This window comes from Camelina sativa, chromosome 15, assembly GCF_030686135.1.
Source record: "Camelina sativa cultivar CO46 ecotype springtype chromosome 15, ASM3068613v1".
Lineage (NCBI taxonomy): Eukaryota > Viridiplantae > Streptophyta > Magnoliopsida > Brassicales > Brassicaceae > Camelina > Camelina sativa.
The window spans coordinates 7,137,185-7,156,093 of record NC_141894.1 but is presented as its reverse complement, the minus strand read 5'-3'; the positions used below and the strand labels follow the sequence as shown (position 1 = coordinate 7,156,093).

Sequence of the window (18,909 nt, the reverse complement as noted above, 5' to 3'; positions counted from 1 at the left end):
TTTAGCATGAAAGGAGCAAAGTGGAGCAGTTTGGATCATTTTGGAGCAATAATCTGGAGGAAATCAGCTTGGAGTCGAATATGAGAGAGGGCATCGATCGACAATAGAGAGCATCGATCGACACCCTTGTTGCCAACGAGAAAAGAGCCAAATTTGGAAGTTTTACAAATCTGCCCCAAAGTTTTCCATAATTGCAAAACAAGTCTCTGACGTGTTTTAGGACATATAAATAGTGTTTTTAGGTTTTCCAAACCCTTAAGTTTTCATTCTATCAAGTTTTATTTTTCTGCAACCCTGTGAGATTTTGAGAGCTTTTGGAGAGAGAGATCTGCTTTGAGAGAAGAATTTCTTGAACTCCCTTTTACTCTTTTAATTTCAATTGCATATTATTCAGAATTATGTCTTGTTCTTCATTGATTATGTCTGAGTAATTTGTTTGTTAGGTTTAGGGTTTTTCACAGGGATTTTATGAATTATTAGATCTGTTTATTTAGGATTCATTATCTTTCTAGATCTTCATCTTAGGTTGTTCTTCATATTAATTCTTGATTGATCACCTAGAATTAATACTTTAGGAAAATAAATTGATATGAGAATATAATTGATTTTCCTGACAAAAACCTTTTGATGAGCAAAATTATTTCTTGCAAAGAGATTTGATTTAATAATTTTGTGAACAATCTAAACCTGTTTTTATTGCTGATTTATTACCTAGAATTTTACAAAGAGATTTAGATTTTCTGGTTTTAAATTTAGATATTATTTGCAGTGAGAACTGATTTAATTTACAAAAGTGTTTAGAGTTCTAGATATGTTCTTAATTGTTTGAATCCTAATTTATTGATTGATTTAATATTTCATAATTTCCTGAGAAATTCCCTAGGTCTAGCTTTTTGATCTTCTGAATTTACAACAGTTTTATTTAATATTTTGCATTGCTATTTTTAATTCAATTTAATCTGTTTAGCATAATTATAAAACTCTATAATTTATTGTGTAGTCTTGAGTCCTTGTGGAATTCGACCCCTAAGTACTGCAGTGATCTCTTAATTTGAGAGAGTAGCTCTAGGGTAAATTTGAGCATATCAATAGTAATTGTGTAGGACAGAAGTAGGGCTGGGCATTCGGGTTATCCGTTTGGGTTCGGGTATTACCCGTTCGGGTTCGGGTTAATGGGTAATGGAAAATAGAATCCATTCGGGTATTTTACTATGTTTGGGTTCGGTTCGGTTCGGGTAGTACCGGGTTCGGGTCGGTTTGGGTTACAATTTTCAGAACCCAATTAGTACCCGAACTACCGGGTACCCGAAAAAATATAATTAAAATTAATAAAATTTAAATAAATTTAGTTAAAGTTTGACTTATGTGACAATATATTTTAGAAATTTTGATTATTTTTGATATTTAGGTATAAAACTAAATAAAATATTCAAAATTATAATCATAACTTTAGGGTAATTGCATTATATTAATGATAAATATTATAAATATGTTTATATGTTTGGGTTTATTGGGTACCCAAACGGGTATCGGGTATTACCCGACCCTAACCCGAACCCACGGGTATTAGAAAATAGAACCCAATAGGGTTTTATAGGCAAACCCGAACCCAACCCGAACCCGGTTTTTCGGGTCGGGTTCCGGATTGGGTATTCGGGTACGGTTTTTATGCCCAGGCCTAGACAGAAGAAAGCTACAGATCGATATATATATATATATGCACCAATAATTTAACCCTAATAAGAAAACAAAATATAAACCCCATAAACTCAAAAAGAACAGCCCATAAACCATGATCCACCGGCAAATTGCAGTACAAAAACAATTGCAGTACATAAACCATCTTCTCAGGTGATCTCCTTTCTCAAAATCAGTTACGCCTTCCCCTATGCTCTCCACAATACTGCAGAAACATCCATGGACACAATACCAGTATTCAAACCAGTTGTCTATTTCTTAACTCAATTCACAAAAAACTACACCATAGAAGACACTTGACCAATTAGCAAAGTCTCTAACACTTGACCAATGCCTATACCAAGAACGGAGACAAATTCAAATGTTGCTAAATCACACTAGTCTTATGCTAATTGCTAAACACCAGAACAATGTTGCTAAATCACACTAAGAACACTCAATACCACATCAAATTCTACACATATTCGAAACTAAAATTTGGTTATAGACAGAAGTAACTTATCCTGCAATTTTGACTGCTTCAAGCACAAAATGAACAAACAACCTTGAAGAAGTAGAAGAGGAAGAAACAGAGCTTCTTCATTCACCTAACACCGAATTCACCGGTCTTCACATCTTCCCAATATCCATCAAACAAAACTTCTTCATTCACCTAAAGTGATCTAACGACATTTATTAATCTAGAGAGAAAGGATTCGGAGGATTGTACAGAAGATTGGGAAAACATACCTTGATGATTCTTCAAGGAAGATTACTTTTGGCCATTGGATTCGATCGATTGAAGGAGGAGAAGTTACGGTTTTGAGAGAAAGAAAGAGACGATGATAGGGATTATCGGTTGGGTTGTGTTGACTGTTTTTTTTTTTTTTAAGAAATCCTCTGAAATTCCACCTCATAACATATGATTTTGATACTCATATTTTTCAACTAAAAAACAAACCAAAATCTTCTAGAATCATTCAAAATAGCAGTTTTTTAAAAAGTTATGTTATTTTGAATAACAGTATATTTCAAGTAAGTTTTATGAATCTTGATTGAATAACAAGAGATTGTAAATTATTTTAAATGATTTTACATAAATCTAAGTTGAATAACATAGGATTTTAAAAGATTTTTAAAAATCATCCATTGAATAACAACTGATTTTAAAAATACTCTACAATCTTCTAAAATACAAGCTTAATACCCCCTCTTATTCTTTCCGTTTTATAATATAATATGTTTAGAAAAATATTTTTGTTTTATAATATAAAATATTGTAAAGTTTCTATAGAATCATTAGATTAATTTCATATTTTATAATTAATTAAACTTTTTAAAAATAGTTATTTATTAATATATGTGTTTTAATTAAAACATCGTATATTTTGAAAAGTATTAAGTACTACTAACTAATAGAAAACAAAAGTAAATTAGTCGGTGAAATTGCAAATTTTGAGTTAAAAGTTTGATAAAAGATAGCCTTTTTTAAAATAATAATTAGTTGGTTCATTTTTGTTTGATATAGTTTTTTTGTTTGAATTAATGTATCGTATATTAATTTATAACAAATATTACAAGCTAAAAACGGGAAAGTATGCAAGCATAAAATAGCTATATCTAATTAAGTACGTAGTTCATCTTAGGTAGTGGATCCATCGATCAAGGACAAGGACTCAAGGAGGCCACTAAAATTCGCTCGGGGCTTGGTAGTGGGTTTATTTGTGTTTCAATTGTGTTTGATACACTTGTTCATACTCATCCTTTTTTTTGTCTGTCATCGTATCATCTGTACTAGTTACATTTAAATTTACCACACTCGTTTGTGTGTCTATCTATGTTTGTCCTTACTCCTTACGTTTAATTAATCCAACGTGAATGATAGATAGTAATTAACATAATCCAACTGCATAATCCAAGCTATTTGCAATTAAGTGACGAATATTCCTTGGCTAATTGTCACACTAATTAGTTATGTGAGATGAGCAGGCAAGCTAGTTGCTCGGTTCATGTGAGATTAAGTTTGACCCTTTTTAAATGAAAAAATATAAAGAGTATTTTAATCGTACGAATCTAAGTGATAGTTGGATACGTCACGGAACATGTAACGACCGACGAGTAATTTCATGTAACGAACGATCAAAACAATAAACAAATTGTAAAAATAGCCATATCACATGCGACGACGATACGTAAGGCATCGCCACGTAGCACGCATCTTCCTCGTAACCATGAGGTGTCGCAACCACAGAGGCCAACACGTACAAGACCGAGAAACCGCATACTAACTCGCAACGTAAAGTACAACAACACTCCCAAGCTCCCGTTTTTTAAAATTCGGTTTTAATCTCAACACACCACGCAGCTACACACCTGTCACTGCTAAATACGTGTCTTCTTCTCCCGCCGACCAAGACACACTACAAATGTCCCGATGGTTGGGAGAGACAAATACAGTTTCTACTACAACATCAAACAATTTCACAAAAAAAAAAAAAAAAAGCTTTAAGAACCTATCTAGTGTCGTTTTCATTTCTTAAGCAAAATGGCTTCCAACCAACAGAGCTACAGAGCTGGTGAAACCAGAGGCAAGGCCCAGGTAATAACAATACATACATGTAATTATGTTAAAACACATTTTATTTTCACCAGTTGTAAAAGGATATGTTTGTGTAATAACAGGAGAAGACTGGACAAGCTATGGGAACAATGAGGGACAAGGCTGAGGAAGGAAGGGACAAGACTCAAGCGACTGCTCAATCAGCGAAAGATAAGACTTCTCAAACAGCACAAACGGCCCAACAGAAGGCTCATGAGACAGCCCAGGCAGCAAAAGATAAGTCATCTCAAACTGCGCAAACTGCCCAACAGAAGGCTCATGAGACGGCTCAGGCAGCAAAAGATAAGTCATCTCAAACTGCGCAAACTGCCCAACAGAAGGCCCATGACACGGCTCAAGCAGCAAAAGAAAAGACTTCTCAAGCCGGCGACAAAGCTCGCGAGGCGAAAGACAAGACCGGGAGCTACATGTCGGAGACAGGCGAAGCCATAAAGAACAAGGCTCAAGACGCTGCTCAGTACACAAAGGAGACCGCTCAAGGTGCGGCTCAGTACACAAAAGAGACGGCTGAAGCTGGTAGAGACAAGACCGGTGGGTTCTTGAGCCAGACCGGTGAGCAAGTGAAGCAAATGGCTATGGGTGCAGCTGATGCGGTGAAGCACACCTTTGGGATGGCTACAGAGGAAGAGCATTTCCCAGGAAGTACTACGACTACTACTGCAACTACTAGGACCACTGATCCGACTCATCAGACTTACCAGAGGAAGTGAGCTAGAGAGAACAATTTGATAAGTGTCTTTTAAAAGTTTGTTGGTCTTTTGAATTCTGTGTTGTGTTGTTTTGTAATTTCCGTTTCGTCTTTGTGTTTTGTGATTCCGTTGTGCTTCTTGTTGTGACGGTGATCCTGGAGACTACTAATTTCCAGCCAATAATAAGTTTAGATTTGATCCCGTCTTCTACAACTTCTTGTGTCCTGTATTTTTGTTGAAGTAATAAAAAACAGCTATTAATATACACATCCCGGTCCACTTGGTATAATGGTATTCAAGCGATATTGTCTTTGTAACCGATCTAGCATTTTAAACCAAACCGATTAAAATGAATCAATTTATTCTTAAAGATAATGATAAATTTGAAAATCTAACAACATTTTATCGGAAAAAAAATTAATTCAGTTTATTGTCTAGATACTGACTTTCTTTTATCAAAAAATGAGATAAAACCAAACGAAAAGAGTTGAATAGTAATTTATCTAAACCGAAGAAATCAAATAATAAACGAACCCAAAAAAATCAACAAGTCAACGCTTCGGTGAGTCACAACCCCAAAACGACATCGTATACTATCAATAAACACATTAGGGTTAATGAGTTATGAACACGACGTCGTTCTTGTGGTGGTCGGTTCACTCGCGGAAGAGAAGCGGTCCTCCTCGTAGCTACGAATTTTTTTTGGGTGAGTCATTCATTAGTTTTCTGGTGAAGAAATCAACACATCGTCTTCTCTTTCTCTGTTCTTGAATCTTCATATAGTTTTCCTAAAACAGAGTTAGATCAAAACATCGTGGAACAGTTTTGAGTCGGTTGAATTAAATCTACGTGATTCAGAATCAGAGAGATGGCAGCTTCTTTATCGAGCAGACTTATGAAAGGAATCGCTAACCTCCAGGCTGTTCGTTCTAGCAGATTGGTTAGATTTCTCTCATAAACCCTTTTCTTCAATTGATATTATCTCTTGTTTTGTGAATCAAGTTTTCTCTTTTCTTATCTTAAATCACTTAAAGGTTGGATTTTTTTTTAATATAGCATTCGAGCTCAGATCCTTCTGTTAAGTTAACCGGATTAGACTAGAATTAGGAATTTGATTTTGGAATTCAGTGAATTAGAATTGGTTTTGAATAGAGAATGATCATGTGGTTTCTGTTTGTAGGCATCTGCATCAGCTTACCAAAATGGGGTGATGAGATACTCATCTACAGTGTCAAGTGATTCAGACACACATGATGATTTCAAGCCTACACAAAAAGTCCCTTCTGGTTCTACGGACTCACTTAAAGATATCGTTGAGAATGTAAAGTCTCTAGCTTTTCTAGATTTTTTTAAGTTGAATGTTTGTGTTTTTAGGGATTTTGATTTCTTGATCTGGCTAATGCTGTTTAGCTTTTTGGGTTGTTTAGGATGTTAAGGATAATCCTGTTATGATTTACATGAAAGGTGTTCCTGAATCTCCTCAGTGTGGGTTTAGCTCACTTGCCGTCAGAGTTTTGCAACAATACAGTAAGTGATTGAGCTCTGAAGCCTTCTGTGATTTGTGTGTGTTGTTTGTGTTGGGCCCTTCTTTAGAACTTTTGTTTTAGTACTAATGGTTTCTGAGTTCTGATGATGCTATCTTGTGAACTCTTTCTTTAGATGTTCCTATCAGTTCTAGAAACATTCTAGAAGACCCAGAGTTGAAAACCGCTGTGAAATCCTTCAGGTGAGTATGTGTACTCTATAGAAGTTTCATTAATAGAGCTGTCTAATCTCATTCTCAGTTCTTTTTTTTTTAAGCCTTGATAATTAGCTTGGCTTTGTTGTAGTAGCTCTTTACAGTTCACTTTCTTAATCTTGCTATATGATCTAGACCCCCCGTTTGAACAAAAACTTTCTGTGCAGCCACTGGCCTACGTTTCCACAGATCTTCATTAAGGGAGAGTTCATTGGCGGCTCAGACATCATTCTTAACATGCACAAGGTTAGTTTCACCTAAACCAGACCTTTTTTGTCTTTTCCCTTTTTCATTGTGTTTCTTTGATCACAAGTCCCAATTACAAATTACAGGAAGGTGAATTGGAGCAGAAGCTTAAAGACGTCTCCGGAAACCAAGACTGATCCAAGGCGGACGTTATGCTGACTGATGAATGAAGTTATTATGTTTTTGTTCCTTCTTTTTTATAAGAAATGTCTTTGATGTACGACAATAAATCAATGTCTCAGAAACTCAAAATCTTTGGATTTGGCATGAACAAAAGGGGACAAATATAGAGCATAAGGAGCCTTTTTATTTATTTATTATTCATAATCAAGAATCGAACAACGGAAAAGCATGAATAAAATCACAAAACAGTCAGAAACATGAAAAATACCGTATACCCCAAGAAACCCCCCCACCCACCCACCCCCCTTATATATAATATTCTACACCATTGTATAATAGCGCCGCTATAGATGCTTAGAAGATGGCGTGCAGAGTTTAACGCGAGCCCTCGAGACCAAGCCTTGAGGCGAGCCAGTGAACCACCTCATTCATTTCTTTAGGAACTGTATAGTGACCAAGCCTGCAGAATCAGAATGTCAGACCAAAACAGTAGAACAAATTAGAGTGATAACTTTGGTCTATACTTGGTTAAAACATTTACCCTTCATATGGTTTGAACATAACTTGTCGGAATCCAGCCATGGCAAGTGTTTGAGCAGATTTTTCTCCAAATTGATAAGGCACTACATCATCCGCTGCAACAAAAAAACACATCAAGAGAAGAAACAAAATCAGATTGTTCTTAGGTGATTGATCTTTAAACTGTAAATCATAGAATGATATGTACACATACAAGTTCCATGTGCAAGTATGATTGGCATTGATGCAGCACGTCTTGCAACCTCATTCGAACTTTCTATCTTGCTCCTTAAGCTCCTGCATTGTTATGATTAAGCTTCTATTATTTAGTCTCTGTTAACTAGCTAGTGACATGAAAAGGTTGAAAGAATATATAAGTACCTCCAACCAGGAAGCCAACCACTAAGTCCTACAGTTGCTCGTAGGTTTATAGTATAAGGATGTCCATTTCCATAACGTCCAAGAGCATAGCACGTCGTGGAATAGAGAGCTATTGCTGCACCCATACTAAAGCCTCCTATCCCAACTTTGACTGACACAAACCATTAAAAAACATCTTCAAGCTAAGGTAGAGATTGTGATGGATAATATTGAGGAGGCGAGAAAGGAATGAAGATATATACAAATGTTGGTTGGCTTACCATCTGTTGGTTCAGTTGACAAGAGGTTAGCAATATGTGCAGCTGAAGCATCTAAGCCTTCTATGTCATCATGAAGATCCTCAGAAATTTCTCCCACGTCAAACCCTGAGAAGCAAAGAAGTTGGTTTTGTTGATTTTAGTAATCACTCGTTTACAATGAATGTTTTAATGAACTTCAGATAAGCTAAATGATCTTACAAGCAGTGCAAGGGAATCCACCAAGAAGCGAAACAGGACGCGAAGGAGCAGTTGGACAAATCCATTTTATCTGTGTATAACATAAGTCTTTTATCAGAACCTTACAATGAGAGTTTTAGTACTAAAGAAAATTACTTCCAAGTGAATCCTTACGTTTGGAAGAGGTAGGCTCTCTAAGAGCTGAGACGAGCTGCAGAGAGAACAGAGACAAAAGTGAGAGGTTAATATCTTTGGGAAAGCTCCTTTTATTTTTTTTTGTAGTGTCAATTAAAGCAAAGACTTGAAGTTTTGATGCACATTAATACTTCAATTGTTCAACTAACAGAGGGAAATGTAAAACAGTTTGTTTTGATATCTTTTAAGTCATTTGGGCACTGTTTTGACAAGTATGACTTTAAGTGTATAAAACTTTCTTTAATAACTTTGATCATAAGAAAAAGACAAGTGAGAGAATATTATATTACCTAGAGCCATTGTCTCCAAGACCGTGCAACCAAACAATAGTAGCTTGGTGCTTTCCTTTAGGCCTCACAACATAAGTCCTTCCAAACTCATATCCCCTTGTACTTCTACTACCTTCAAAGATTTTGCCACAAACATATTCAAGCAGAGTAATCACAAAAAAAAAACAGAGTTAACAAGCACACATCAACACACTTCATAAAACTCACACCAAAACCACTAATATAAACATGCAAACAAGAAGAAGAAACAAACCAGAACCCATGCTTTGATGAGAATAGCTCATTGTTGTTCAAACTTTGCAGACTTTGGTAGAGAGAACTTGAAATATCAAAACAACACACACAATGAAGGAAAATATAATATAAGAAGGTAAGGGAGGGGAAATGTGTATTTATAGAGCAAAATATGGAGGTGTGATGGTGAGAGGGAAGGGGGGAATAAAAAGAAAAGAGATGTGAATCTGAATCATTAACTATGGGATGTTAAATGTGTACAACAGCTACACACACACACACACAAAAAAAACTAATACTACTAAGAGAAGGCATCCATGGAAAGATGAAATCAATTTCTTCTTTTTTCCTTTATAAAAAACAAAAGAAATAAATCTTTTTGGGAACACAAGGAATCAAAATCAAAACCAGAGCAGAGCTAGCTGCAAAACTACACAGAGGAGAGAGAGAGATAGAGAGAGAGAGAGAAAGAGAGAATCAATGCCTTGTGGGCAGTGGAAGAAAAAAAAAATAACACTTCCGCGTAAAAGAATATTAATTCAATATATATAACACAAAGTATATTACTAGAAACATGAGAGCATAATCCAAAATTGCAAAAGATCAAGAAAGAAAACAAATGAAAAATTAAAAAATCTACTTGTTCAATCATTTGTTTAATGAAATATATATATGAAAAAAGTGAGATGATTGATAGATACCCATTAACCAGAAAGCTTAAAAAGTCTGAAACTTTTACAAGTTTTACAAGAAAAAAAAACGGGACTAAAATTTTGGGGATTTGCATTACACAATGGACAATGGAATTATCTTTAAGGTTTTATATATATTTTTTAGGGTTCTTGGATTTGTGAAATCTCAGAGCACTGAGTGAGAGTGTAGTGTATGTAGTAATGATGATACGTAAGAAACATATAGTGTGTGACCAACCTGGATTCATGTGGGAGGGAGCAGCAACAGCGATAAAACCAAAACAAGCTTTTGATCTTTTCTCTACTTCCTTCAACGCTTCTTTCATTACTCTCTTTCTTTGTTTTTGTCCATCAAAGTGGGTGACGATTGCGAGCCCACTCATTTTCACCTATATGTCATTTCCTTCGTACTATATCTATATCTATATTACATAAAAAAAATGTATTTGACATTATTATGTTCTAAATATTTGATAAGATGTAACGTTTACATTAATATTTGATATGATCACCTAAAAGTCATTTTGCTTTTGTTCTTGTTGCAAGGTTATGTGCTCTTTCGATTTGAGTTTAAAAGTTCTGAGTTGTATTTCTAGTTTTTATCGTTTCCCTTGTATGGGATTTAGTTTTCGGGGAAATCTCTTCTTCCTTCGGCTGTTGTTTCCGGGGACATTATGTCGTCCGTCGGCTTTAGTTTCCCTTTTTGGGCGTTTTGTATCCTACTTCTTATCAATATATTTTCAGTGAAAAAAAAAAAGTAACGTTTACATTAATATTTGATATGATCACCTAAAAGTTCGACCTGGATCACCCTAAGTTATATAAATATCGTTTTGCGAGTTTACGTAAGTCTTTAGACTCGAATTTTCAACCATTCCAATTCCACCATCACATGCGTGTTTAATCGTTTACGATAAAGAGATTTGGTGGAAGTCACCTAAAGTTTGATGATGATATCGGAATGGGTCTCAGCACATCATACACCTTTTTTATGACTCAGAAATTTCTCTTTCACTCAAATTCATGATACCCAAAAAACTATGATAGTGTAATTTCATTTTTACATATTGAAATGAAATTTGCCTATAACAACCAACAAATAAACACGTTACATTGTGAAGTAAGTCAAGTAAGTCAGAAAAAAAAAAGGTCAAGTTAATTAAGACCATAACATGAAATTAAAGATCAGGTGAACATGGTTACATTACATGGATACGCGTAATAATTGCCTTTTTCGTCTCCTTTTCCAAAGAATCTTCATAGATTTTACGAAATGATTACTAATTTATCTTCCAAAATGATTACTTAATAATCTTCCGTGAAGAAAGATATCAACTGTTAGTTTGCTACTTAATTATATTTTCATTTATAATCGACGACTAGTGTAATTTATGATTACATACATATATACTCCTTCTGTTTTTTCTATTTTCGCATAAACTATTTATAATCTATGCTTTATTTAAAGCAAATGGTTCTGCCCAAAAAAAATATGAAATATTTGATTGTTGACATTACTTAACATTTTTCTTAGTAGTGACTTATGACGCCATCAGATTACACAACTTTTAACAAAGGTCAACAACTTTGCAATATAATTTATATTTTGCGATTTTATGTTTTTTAGCTTTAGGCTGGTCAACTCTTTTAGTGACCCACCGATTATATTAAGAATTCAAAACTCTTCAATTGGTCGTGAATAGTCAACCAGATTAGAAACGATTGGTTATAAAAAGTATTTACATTACATTTTTGTTAATTGACAGAAAACAAGAAAATAGATGCTTTAAGCACTACACTCTTAGTTTGCTAATTTTTGGATTAAAAAAGGTATATACTATTATATCGTTCGTTCGTTCGTAGGATGAAGGGCTAACAAAACCCATAAAGACTTAAGTTTTTGCAATTTTTTTTTTCGTTTCTTAATATGACTTGCATAATTCCATCGATTAGAGAATATGTACTCTAAAGCTTCATTTTTTATTTTTCTTTCTGCCGACCAAAAAAATAAAAGACTCATATTAAAATAGCATGTTTTCAGAGAGAATTGTATCATTACTTATTATATATTTTTCTCGTACCAATCTTAATACTAAATTTTATTTAATAAAAAAACAAATGGACCATTATGTGATCAACACTGATATATTTATGCATGGTTAATTTTAATACCATTTAGAAATAAAAATAAATATCAACATGATCAGTTTATTCTTATATATAAGTAGAATTGATGAATATAATACTCGCAAAGAAAGGTATTTTTTTTTTCTTTTTTGCTTTCTAGTTTAAAAGAGTATATATTTCTGCATAGTACAATGAGTATTTCTTTTTAGTTTTATGAAAACAGTACAATGATTATAATTATTACAAGATACGCGATGCCTTCGTAGCTTTGTCTGTTGTATACAAAAATAGGTTGTATAGGGTTTTCTTTATGTGTGTGATATACTCATAGGTTACTACATTTCAGATCACTTTATAATTTTCTATACAACCTTGATAAGTTAATTTATATATAGATTAATTATTCAATAAAAGATACTATAGAAAAGAACAAGTAGTAGCAACTAGCAAGTGAGTTAAAATAGTGAAGGATGAAGTGTCCCGTAGGCCGTAGCTGTATGGATAGACTTTGAATATGTTAATACATAGTTGGGGATAAAGTATTTCACATAACTTAATTATATCACATTGAATTTTTTCTGCAACCAAACGAGTTTTGTATTAATCCTTTAACTGGAGGACAAATGGCAGTTGATGTTGTTACAATCGTATATTCATCCCTTGCATAAATTTTCAGCACTAACATGATGTTATCAATAATACTAACATTTAGAGACTGATTTTTTTATTTGTTTCCATTGAAAAGAAAATTAATGTCATGTATATATATGAATAAAATGGTAAACGTATCTAACATAATACCAGTGTTCAAGAAAGTGCTAGGCGGTATGTGGGTGGTGATCCAGCGCCTAGCACCTAGAACGACTAGTCAAGGTTTAGGTGTTTTAAGGCGGTTTAGGCGTTTACATTAAAAAATATTATATGTAAAAAATATGTTAGAATAAATAAATAATAATAATTTATAAACTATAATTAGTAAAAATACATTTATTTAATTTAGATTAATGACATATGACCATTTATAAATATGTATATGAATATAAAACTTAAAAATTTAATTATATTTAGTTAAAAATAAAAAAATATATATTAAAATAATATTATGTAATTTTTATACGGTCTAAGCGGTCATCTAGGCGTCTGTTGAGCGTCTAGCGCCTAGATGGCGCCTAGGCGACCGCCTAGACCGCTTTGTTGAACAATGCATAATACTATGTCTTTTTTAACTTTTTCATAATTTGACAAAACAGCTACTGTACATCAGAAATCGGAGAGCCACGTGGGAGAATAATCAGCGTGCCTAATTATACAATTAAAGATGTCCTTAAACATACGATATGAACACTCGTGACAAAAGAAAAAGAAAAACCATAAGTATATGAACACCGACTATAAATTAAGATAAATAGAATATTAAACACGTGTATATTAGTCAGCTAAACAATATACTGTACGTGTTACACTGTTACCATTTTATTAAAACGCATAAGTGGTGACGGTGTAATAGGATTTGTCCACCCTAGTACACTACGTAATACGTATACTCTAACTTCACACAAACACCACTAGAAACATGAATTTATATGAACGCATAAAATATATATATGTTATTGACGTAGAAAAATCAGATGTATGTGTATGCATCATCATACATCACATCATGTAATTTACATGCATGCTTGAAATTGAAAAACGAGATCAGGATTTGTAATGAGAGCAGGAAAGCTATGTCGAACATTAAGAGAATAACTTTATATTTTGGTGATTTGTCTTAAGTAGAAACTGAATATTGAAATCAGACGTTCTTTTTTTTCTTTAGAGTTTTTACTTTAGTTTTAATAAGACACCATTGTTTGGAATATATTCCTCGGGTATTTCCGACAGCGCTATACTTTGTTTCTTTGTTTATTTTATCTTAATTCATCTATTTTTTAAATAGCTTGTTAGGTTTCGCTTTTAGTTTCACACTGTTGGTAATTTTGCAATGAAAACACACTAATATTTTATAAGTACGAAAGTTAATGATGAACTGAAAACAAAAAACGTAGTTTGAAATAAATAAGCTAAATTAACACAATTTTGAAATACAAACAAATATGCATGATTTCGTCTTCTATAAACCAAGTAAAATTTGGTTTTAGCTTGGTTAACCTTTGAGAAAATAATTGAGAGAGACGACCATGGGCAGTGGAGTAACCCATATGGGTTACTCTCAAATAAATTAATCATATAATTATTATTAATCTAATCATAGCAACCCACTAAGTACTTATCAAAATTTATTCTTCCATTAGAGTAACTTTCATAGGTTCCTTAATTACTCAAATATATTTTTTATAACTATTGTTTACTAATTTGCAAATTTAAATAAATTTAAAATGAGAAATAAGTTATATTAATTACTAATATTACATTTAAAAGGAAAACAAACATATTTTACAGAATTCAGAAATATTAAACATATTTTACAAAATCAGGGAAAATACACAAATATAAATTGTAATAGAAGAAATGAAATTCGTTCTACTGTTGCATCCCACCAAATTTTTGCCAGATATGCTCAATCAAGTCTTTTTTAAGACGGTCATGCATTATTGGATCCCGAACGTCATTTCAAATGGCCATCATATTATTGAAAATCGTTGGCCTATCTCTAGAAATTGATAAATCCACTTGAGAAGTTCCACTTCCTTCTCCCTGATAAAACTCTGATGGATCGTAGAAATTGTATTCATGTCGTTCGTCTTCCACTATCATGTTATGCAATATGATACATGCTCTCATTATCTTGCCTATTTTTCCTTTATCCCAAAAAAGTGCGGGATTCTTGACGATTGCAAATCGAGCCTGCAATACTCCAAATGCACGCTCTACATCTTTTCGGCATGCTTCTTGATATTGAGCAAAGAGTTGGTTTTTTTGACCCTGTGGAAGTGTAATTGATTGGATGAAAGTTGCCCATTTGGGATAGATACCGACAGTGAGGTAGTATGCCATTTTGTATTGCCGTCCATTGACAACGTAGTTAACTCTCGGAGCTCGACCCTCTAGTATATCATCAAACACTGGTGATCGGTCCAAAACATTGATATCATTTAATGTACATGGTAGTCCGAAAAAAGCGTGCCAAATCCATAAATCTTGCGATGCCACAGCCTCTAGTACGATTGTCGGTTTTCCATATCCACGTGAATACTGTCCTTTCCATGCTGTCGGACAATTCTTCCACTCCCAGTGCATACAGTCTATGCTTCCTATCATTCCGGGGAAACCACGATATTCTCCAATATTCAATAATCGTTGGAGGTCTTCCGCTGTAGACCTTCTGAGGTACTCATCTCCAAAAAGATTTACAACTCCGCCAACAAATTCTTCAAGGCATTTTTGCGCAGTGGTGTCAGCGAGTCGTAGATATTCATCCATTTCATCTGCCGCATTTCCGTATGCCATCATACGAATAGCTGCCGTACATTTTTGAAGTGCAGAAAGACCGAGCCTTCCAGTTGCATCTCGTTTTTGTTTGAAGTACGGGATTCCATTTTCAATACTATTAACAATATGCAAGAATAACGGTTTGTTCATTCTGAATCGACGACGAAACATACTTGAGTGTAAGTCGGATTCTCACTAAAATAATCATTCCACAACTGAATGTGTCCTCCTTCCCGGTCTCTGTCAATGTGCCTTCTTCTTAAAACTGGAGCTGGTGGTTCTTCTGTATGGGTGTACTGGTACTGAATCTCCTCTACTATACTGTCAACTTCCTCCTCCACAATTTCATCAATTTCTTGATCAGAACTCCAATGTGACATTTTGTTGACAATATTGGGAATATACTTTTCAAAAGGTATTTTGGTTTGGGGTTAAGTCTTTTTTGGGTCTTTGGATTTTAGATTGGTTTAGTGTAACCCAATGATGTGTTTGGTTGCAAAGAACGATTGTTGGTGTAGTAGAAAAAAAATGGGTGATTAGGCTTTGTGACATATATGAAGAACAAGAAAGAAAGAGAAACAAAGTTGCTTGTTGCTGATTAGAAGTTGATGATTACACTTTGTGACATATATGAAGAACAAGAAAGAAAGAGAAAATAAAATTTTCAAGTTTGCTTGAGGGAAAGATAGGATGAGAATGAGAGGATTAGTACAACAATACTGGATTCGATATATATATAGATAAGAGTAAGAAAGACATCCTACAACTTGACAATGAAAACAACATTCACGGGTTACTAAATTACAAAGGGCATACTACTAAATTACAAGACATACTTCACGTACTGGCTACACTACATTCACGGGTTAGAAAACCTTCACGGGTTACACAACAAAACACAACAAGCTTGACTAACAGGTCCACCTTCACTAGAGTACAAATAGCTTCACATGTCGCCTGGACCCCAACAACCTGAAACATAACAAAGGCTCCAATCAGAAACTGATCATATGAAAGTCGAACCAAACATATACCAAACATAAAAGAAATCAGAACTAAAACATAACAAAAATCAGAACTAAAACATAACAAAAATCAGAACCAAACATGTCACCTAAGTGTGTGTCAACCAAACATGAAAGTCGAACCAAACATATACCAAACATAAAAGAAATCAGAACTAAAACATAACAAAAATCAGAACTAAAACATAACAAAAATCAGAACCAAACATGTCACCTAAGTGTGTGTCAACCAAACATGAAAGTCGAACCAAACATATACCAAACATAAAAGAAATCAGAACTAAAACATAACAAAAATCAGAACTAAAACATAACAAAAATCAGAACCAAACATGTCACCTAAGTGTGTATCAACATTTGATCAGTTAGCTTGTCTCTTAGTATGACTTGAGCTGGTGTAAGGTCATCCTTGTTAAGGAGACTCTCAAGCAATCTCATTCTGCCTTGCCTATCTTTAGCCTCTTGTTCTTTATCCTTCATGGCTATAATCTTATCTAGCTTAGCCGCAGAAACATCCTCAACATCATTACTCACTGCAGGTTTCTTACCTTTCTTCTTCGAAGCTTTAACACCCGGAGGCCTCTGTTTATCACCATCATATGTTGAACTGGGTGAGTATGGTCCGTCTGAATCAAGCTTAGTCCTTTTAGTGCTTGAGTCCTCAGTGTTCCATTTCTGATCATGCTTGAATTCCCTCCAACAATGCCCTAGAGTAAATGGCTTTTTCTGGTCATTCTTGAAAAGCTGATGAGCCACAGATATCACGTCATCTTCAGATTCTCCACTCTTCTTTCTTGCACTAGCTTGTGTGTAACACCCAACAAACTTGTTCACATCGCGGTTTATCTTGTTCCACCTAGCCTTACATTGCGACGGCCCTCTAGTATTTGTACTTGATGCAGGTGCATTTTCTTGGAAATAGTCGGCAACTCTTTTCCAGAAGCAATCAAGCTTCTGCAAAGTACTAACAACTGGGTCTTTACTGGTATTTAACCAGGCACTTATGAGATTAATATCCTCCTGGGCACTCCACCTTGTCCGAAGTCCTCTACCACCTTCTTCTTCATTCTCATCGACACTAAGGTCAATACATTCTTCGGTGACATATGGGGTGCTAAAATGGACAGGCTGAGAAGAGAATTGGGGGATATATTCGACAGGCTGAGAAGGGTGTGGTGTGGAATTAGGAAAAAGAGGATTTTCATGAGTAGTAGAGCCTTGTTGAGAATTCAAGAGATCAAGATAAGTAGGCAGAGGAAAATTGAAACGGTTACTAGAACCCATTGTTGGTGTAGTAGCGAATGGCTTATTCAAGTTGAGGATTAAGGTGAGGGTTATGGTAAGGTCAGGGTTTATATTGAGATAAATGTTTGTTAGACCGAGAAAGATACACTCAATATACACATGGAAAAAGTTTTCATGTTTGTAATGAGTGTTTACCAAAGAGATATACACTTTTCAGTATATCTCTAGGAGTAGACACCTCAAAAAGTTTGATTTAATCCTATTCTACTTGGGTTAAAACTTATACGTATGGGATATTTTACTAGAGATATACAATTTTTTTGATCCAATATAGCTTAATCACAAAACAGACATGTGTATATATAACACTATATTTATACTTTTCAGAAAGCATTTCAGCTTTTAGGTCAATCATATCTTATCATATCTAATAAGATATGATGTCAGTGTTTCAAAAGTATTTAAAAAAGGATTCCTTAAAGTCAAGACAATATTCAAATACAATCATGGAGACAAGTTCATTTTCTTTTTAATAGAAACCAAACCAAATTTCAACCAAAAACGCTTCACTCAAAACACAACTAGATTATCCTATGGGACAACAAAAAAAAAAAAAGGAGAATGTACCTGACTAAGGTAAGAAGACCAATAAGGAAGGTACCTCTTAGTAAGACCAAAGCTCAGAAAAGGGGAAGGAGACGATGCTCCAAATTCACAGAGACGACCTGCAACTAAAACCATCAACGTGGTTAAACAAATAATTAAACACTAAACTGTAATTGTAAACAAAACAACAAGAAAAATTTAAAAGCAAACTCACGCTTTGGACGAGAGAAGATCCCGTGAAACCCACAACAAAGAACACTGGAGAGATCCTAAAACACAAGAGACATAAAAGTAAGTTAGACCAGAGTCTATCGGTTAATTGCTAACAATAATAAGCAACAACGATGGTGTGAAGTGAGGAATAGAGACCAAATTATATATACATAATGCAAAGATGTACAAAACTCTGTTAGAGATTAATTAAGAGCTCAGATTAATCTTGTTAAAATCCAAGAACGCTACAGAAGAACCAGCAAAGTAAAGACATAAGCTAACCATCTCTATCTTACTAAATCACACACAACAAGAACCAACTCGAATTCAAAACCACCACTCGCTATGTTGAAGCTCTAACCATGATTGAATCATAAAATTTCAATGGTAAATAAATCTGATCAGATCCAGAAATTTCGA

The 18,909-nt window shown here is 34.3% G+C and overlaps 4 protein-coding genes and 1 pseudogene across 5 annotated transcripts; 2 read left to right on the top strand and 3 right to left on the bottom strand.

Moving 5' to 3' along the window:
- Positions 1-4,126: 4,126 nt before the first annotated feature.
- On the top strand, positions 4,127-5,253 carry LOC104745876 (uncharacterized). Its single transcript, XM_010467242.3, has 2 exons — positions 4,127-4,276; positions 4,360-5,253. Exons 1-2 carry the CDS (start codon positions 4,223-4,225, stop codon positions 5,005-5,007), a joined length of 702 nt encoding a protein of 233 aa, XP_010465544.2. The 5' UTR covers positions 4,127-4,222; the 3' UTR covers positions 5,008-5,253.
- A 352-nt stretch (positions 5,254-5,605) lies between these two features.
- Positions 5,606-7,283, top strand: LOC104745874 (monothiol glutaredoxin-S15, mitochondrial). Its single transcript, XM_087488732.1, has 7 exons — positions 5,606-5,692; positions 5,784-5,926; positions 6,167-6,307; positions 6,414-6,513; positions 6,646-6,712; positions 6,892-6,970; positions 7,057-7,283. Exons 2-7 carry the CDS (start codon positions 5,855-5,857, stop codon positions 7,105-7,107), a joined length of 510 nt encoding a protein of 169 aa, XP_087344858.1. The 5' UTR covers positions 5,606-5,692; positions 5,784-5,854; the 3' UTR covers positions 7,108-7,283.
- LOC104745873 (uncharacterized) lies at positions 7,260-10,217 on the bottom strand. Of its 2 annotated transcripts, none has more exons than XM_010467238.3 (9): positions 10,080-10,217; positions 8,916-9,027; positions 8,605-8,641; positions 8,452-8,521; positions 8,254-8,358; positions 7,994-8,144; positions 7,827-7,909; positions 7,635-7,728; positions 7,260-7,553 (listed from the first exon to the last, which is right to left on the bottom strand). In XM_010467238.3, the coding sequence occupies exons 1-9, from the start codon at positions 10,165-10,167 to the stop codon at positions 7,469-7,471; spliced, it is 825 nt and encodes a 274-aa protein (XP_010465540.2). In that variant the 5' UTR covers positions 10,168-10,217; the 3' UTR covers positions 7,260-7,468. The 2 variants fall into 2 exon arrangements, with proteins under 2 accessions (XP_010465540.2, XP_010465539.1); XM_010467237.3 differs by lacking the exon at positions 10,080-10,217 and adding an exon at positions 9,169-9,941.
- A 4,130-nt stretch (positions 10,218-14,347) lies between these two features.
- On the bottom strand, positions 14,348-16,068 carry LOC147926335 (uncharacterized; annotated as a pseudogene).
- Positions 16,069-16,764: 696 nt separating this feature from the next.
- LOC147926334 (glutathione S-transferase T3-like) lies at positions 16,765-17,709 on the bottom strand. The gene has a single exon (XM_087487021.1). The coding sequence runs from the start codon at positions 17,707-17,709 to the stop codon at positions 16,765-16,767; it is 945 nt and encodes a 314-aa protein (XP_087343147.1).
- Between the last annotated feature and the right edge of the window lie 1,200 nt (positions 17,710-18,909).

Bases quoted from the DNA above. Each gene is read 5' to 3' on its own strand.
- LOC104745876 (XM_010467242.3), top strand. From the start codon at position 4,223: ATGGCTTCCAACCAACAGAGCTACAGAGCTGGTGAAACCAGAGGCAAG. The intron at 4,277-4,359 runs GTAATAACAATA...GTGTAATAACAG, and splicing joins AAACCAGAGGCAAGGCCCAG to GAGAAGACTGGACAAGCTAT.
- LOC104745874 (XM_087488732.1), top strand. From the start codon at position 5,855: ATGGCAGCTTCTTTATCGAGCAGACTTATGAAAGGAATCGCTAACCTC. The intron at 5,927-6,166 runs GTTAGATTTCTC...TTCTGTTTGTAG, and splicing joins CTGTTCGTTCTAGCAGATTG to GCATCTGCATCAGCTTACCA. The intron at 6,971-7,056 runs GTTAGTTTCACC...TACAAATTACAG, and splicing joins TCATTCTTAACATGCACAAG to GAAGGTGAATTGGAGCAGAA.
- LOC104745873 (XM_010467238.3), bottom strand. From the start codon at position 10,167: ATGAAAGAAGCGTTGAAGGAAGTAGAGAAAAGATCAAAAGCTTGTTTT. The intron at 9,028-10,079 runs GTTGGTCACACA...AAATCTTTGAAG, and splicing joins TCCCTCCCACATGAATCCAG to GTAGTAGAAGTACAAGGGGA. The intron at 7,910-7,993 runs GTACTTATATAT...ATAACAATGCAG, and splicing joins GGTTGGCTTCCTGGTTGGAG to GAGCTTAAGGAGCAAGATAG.
- LOC147926334 (XM_087487021.1), bottom strand. From the start codon at position 17,709: ATGGGTTCTAGTAACCGTTTCAATTTTCCTCTGCCTACTTATCTTGAT.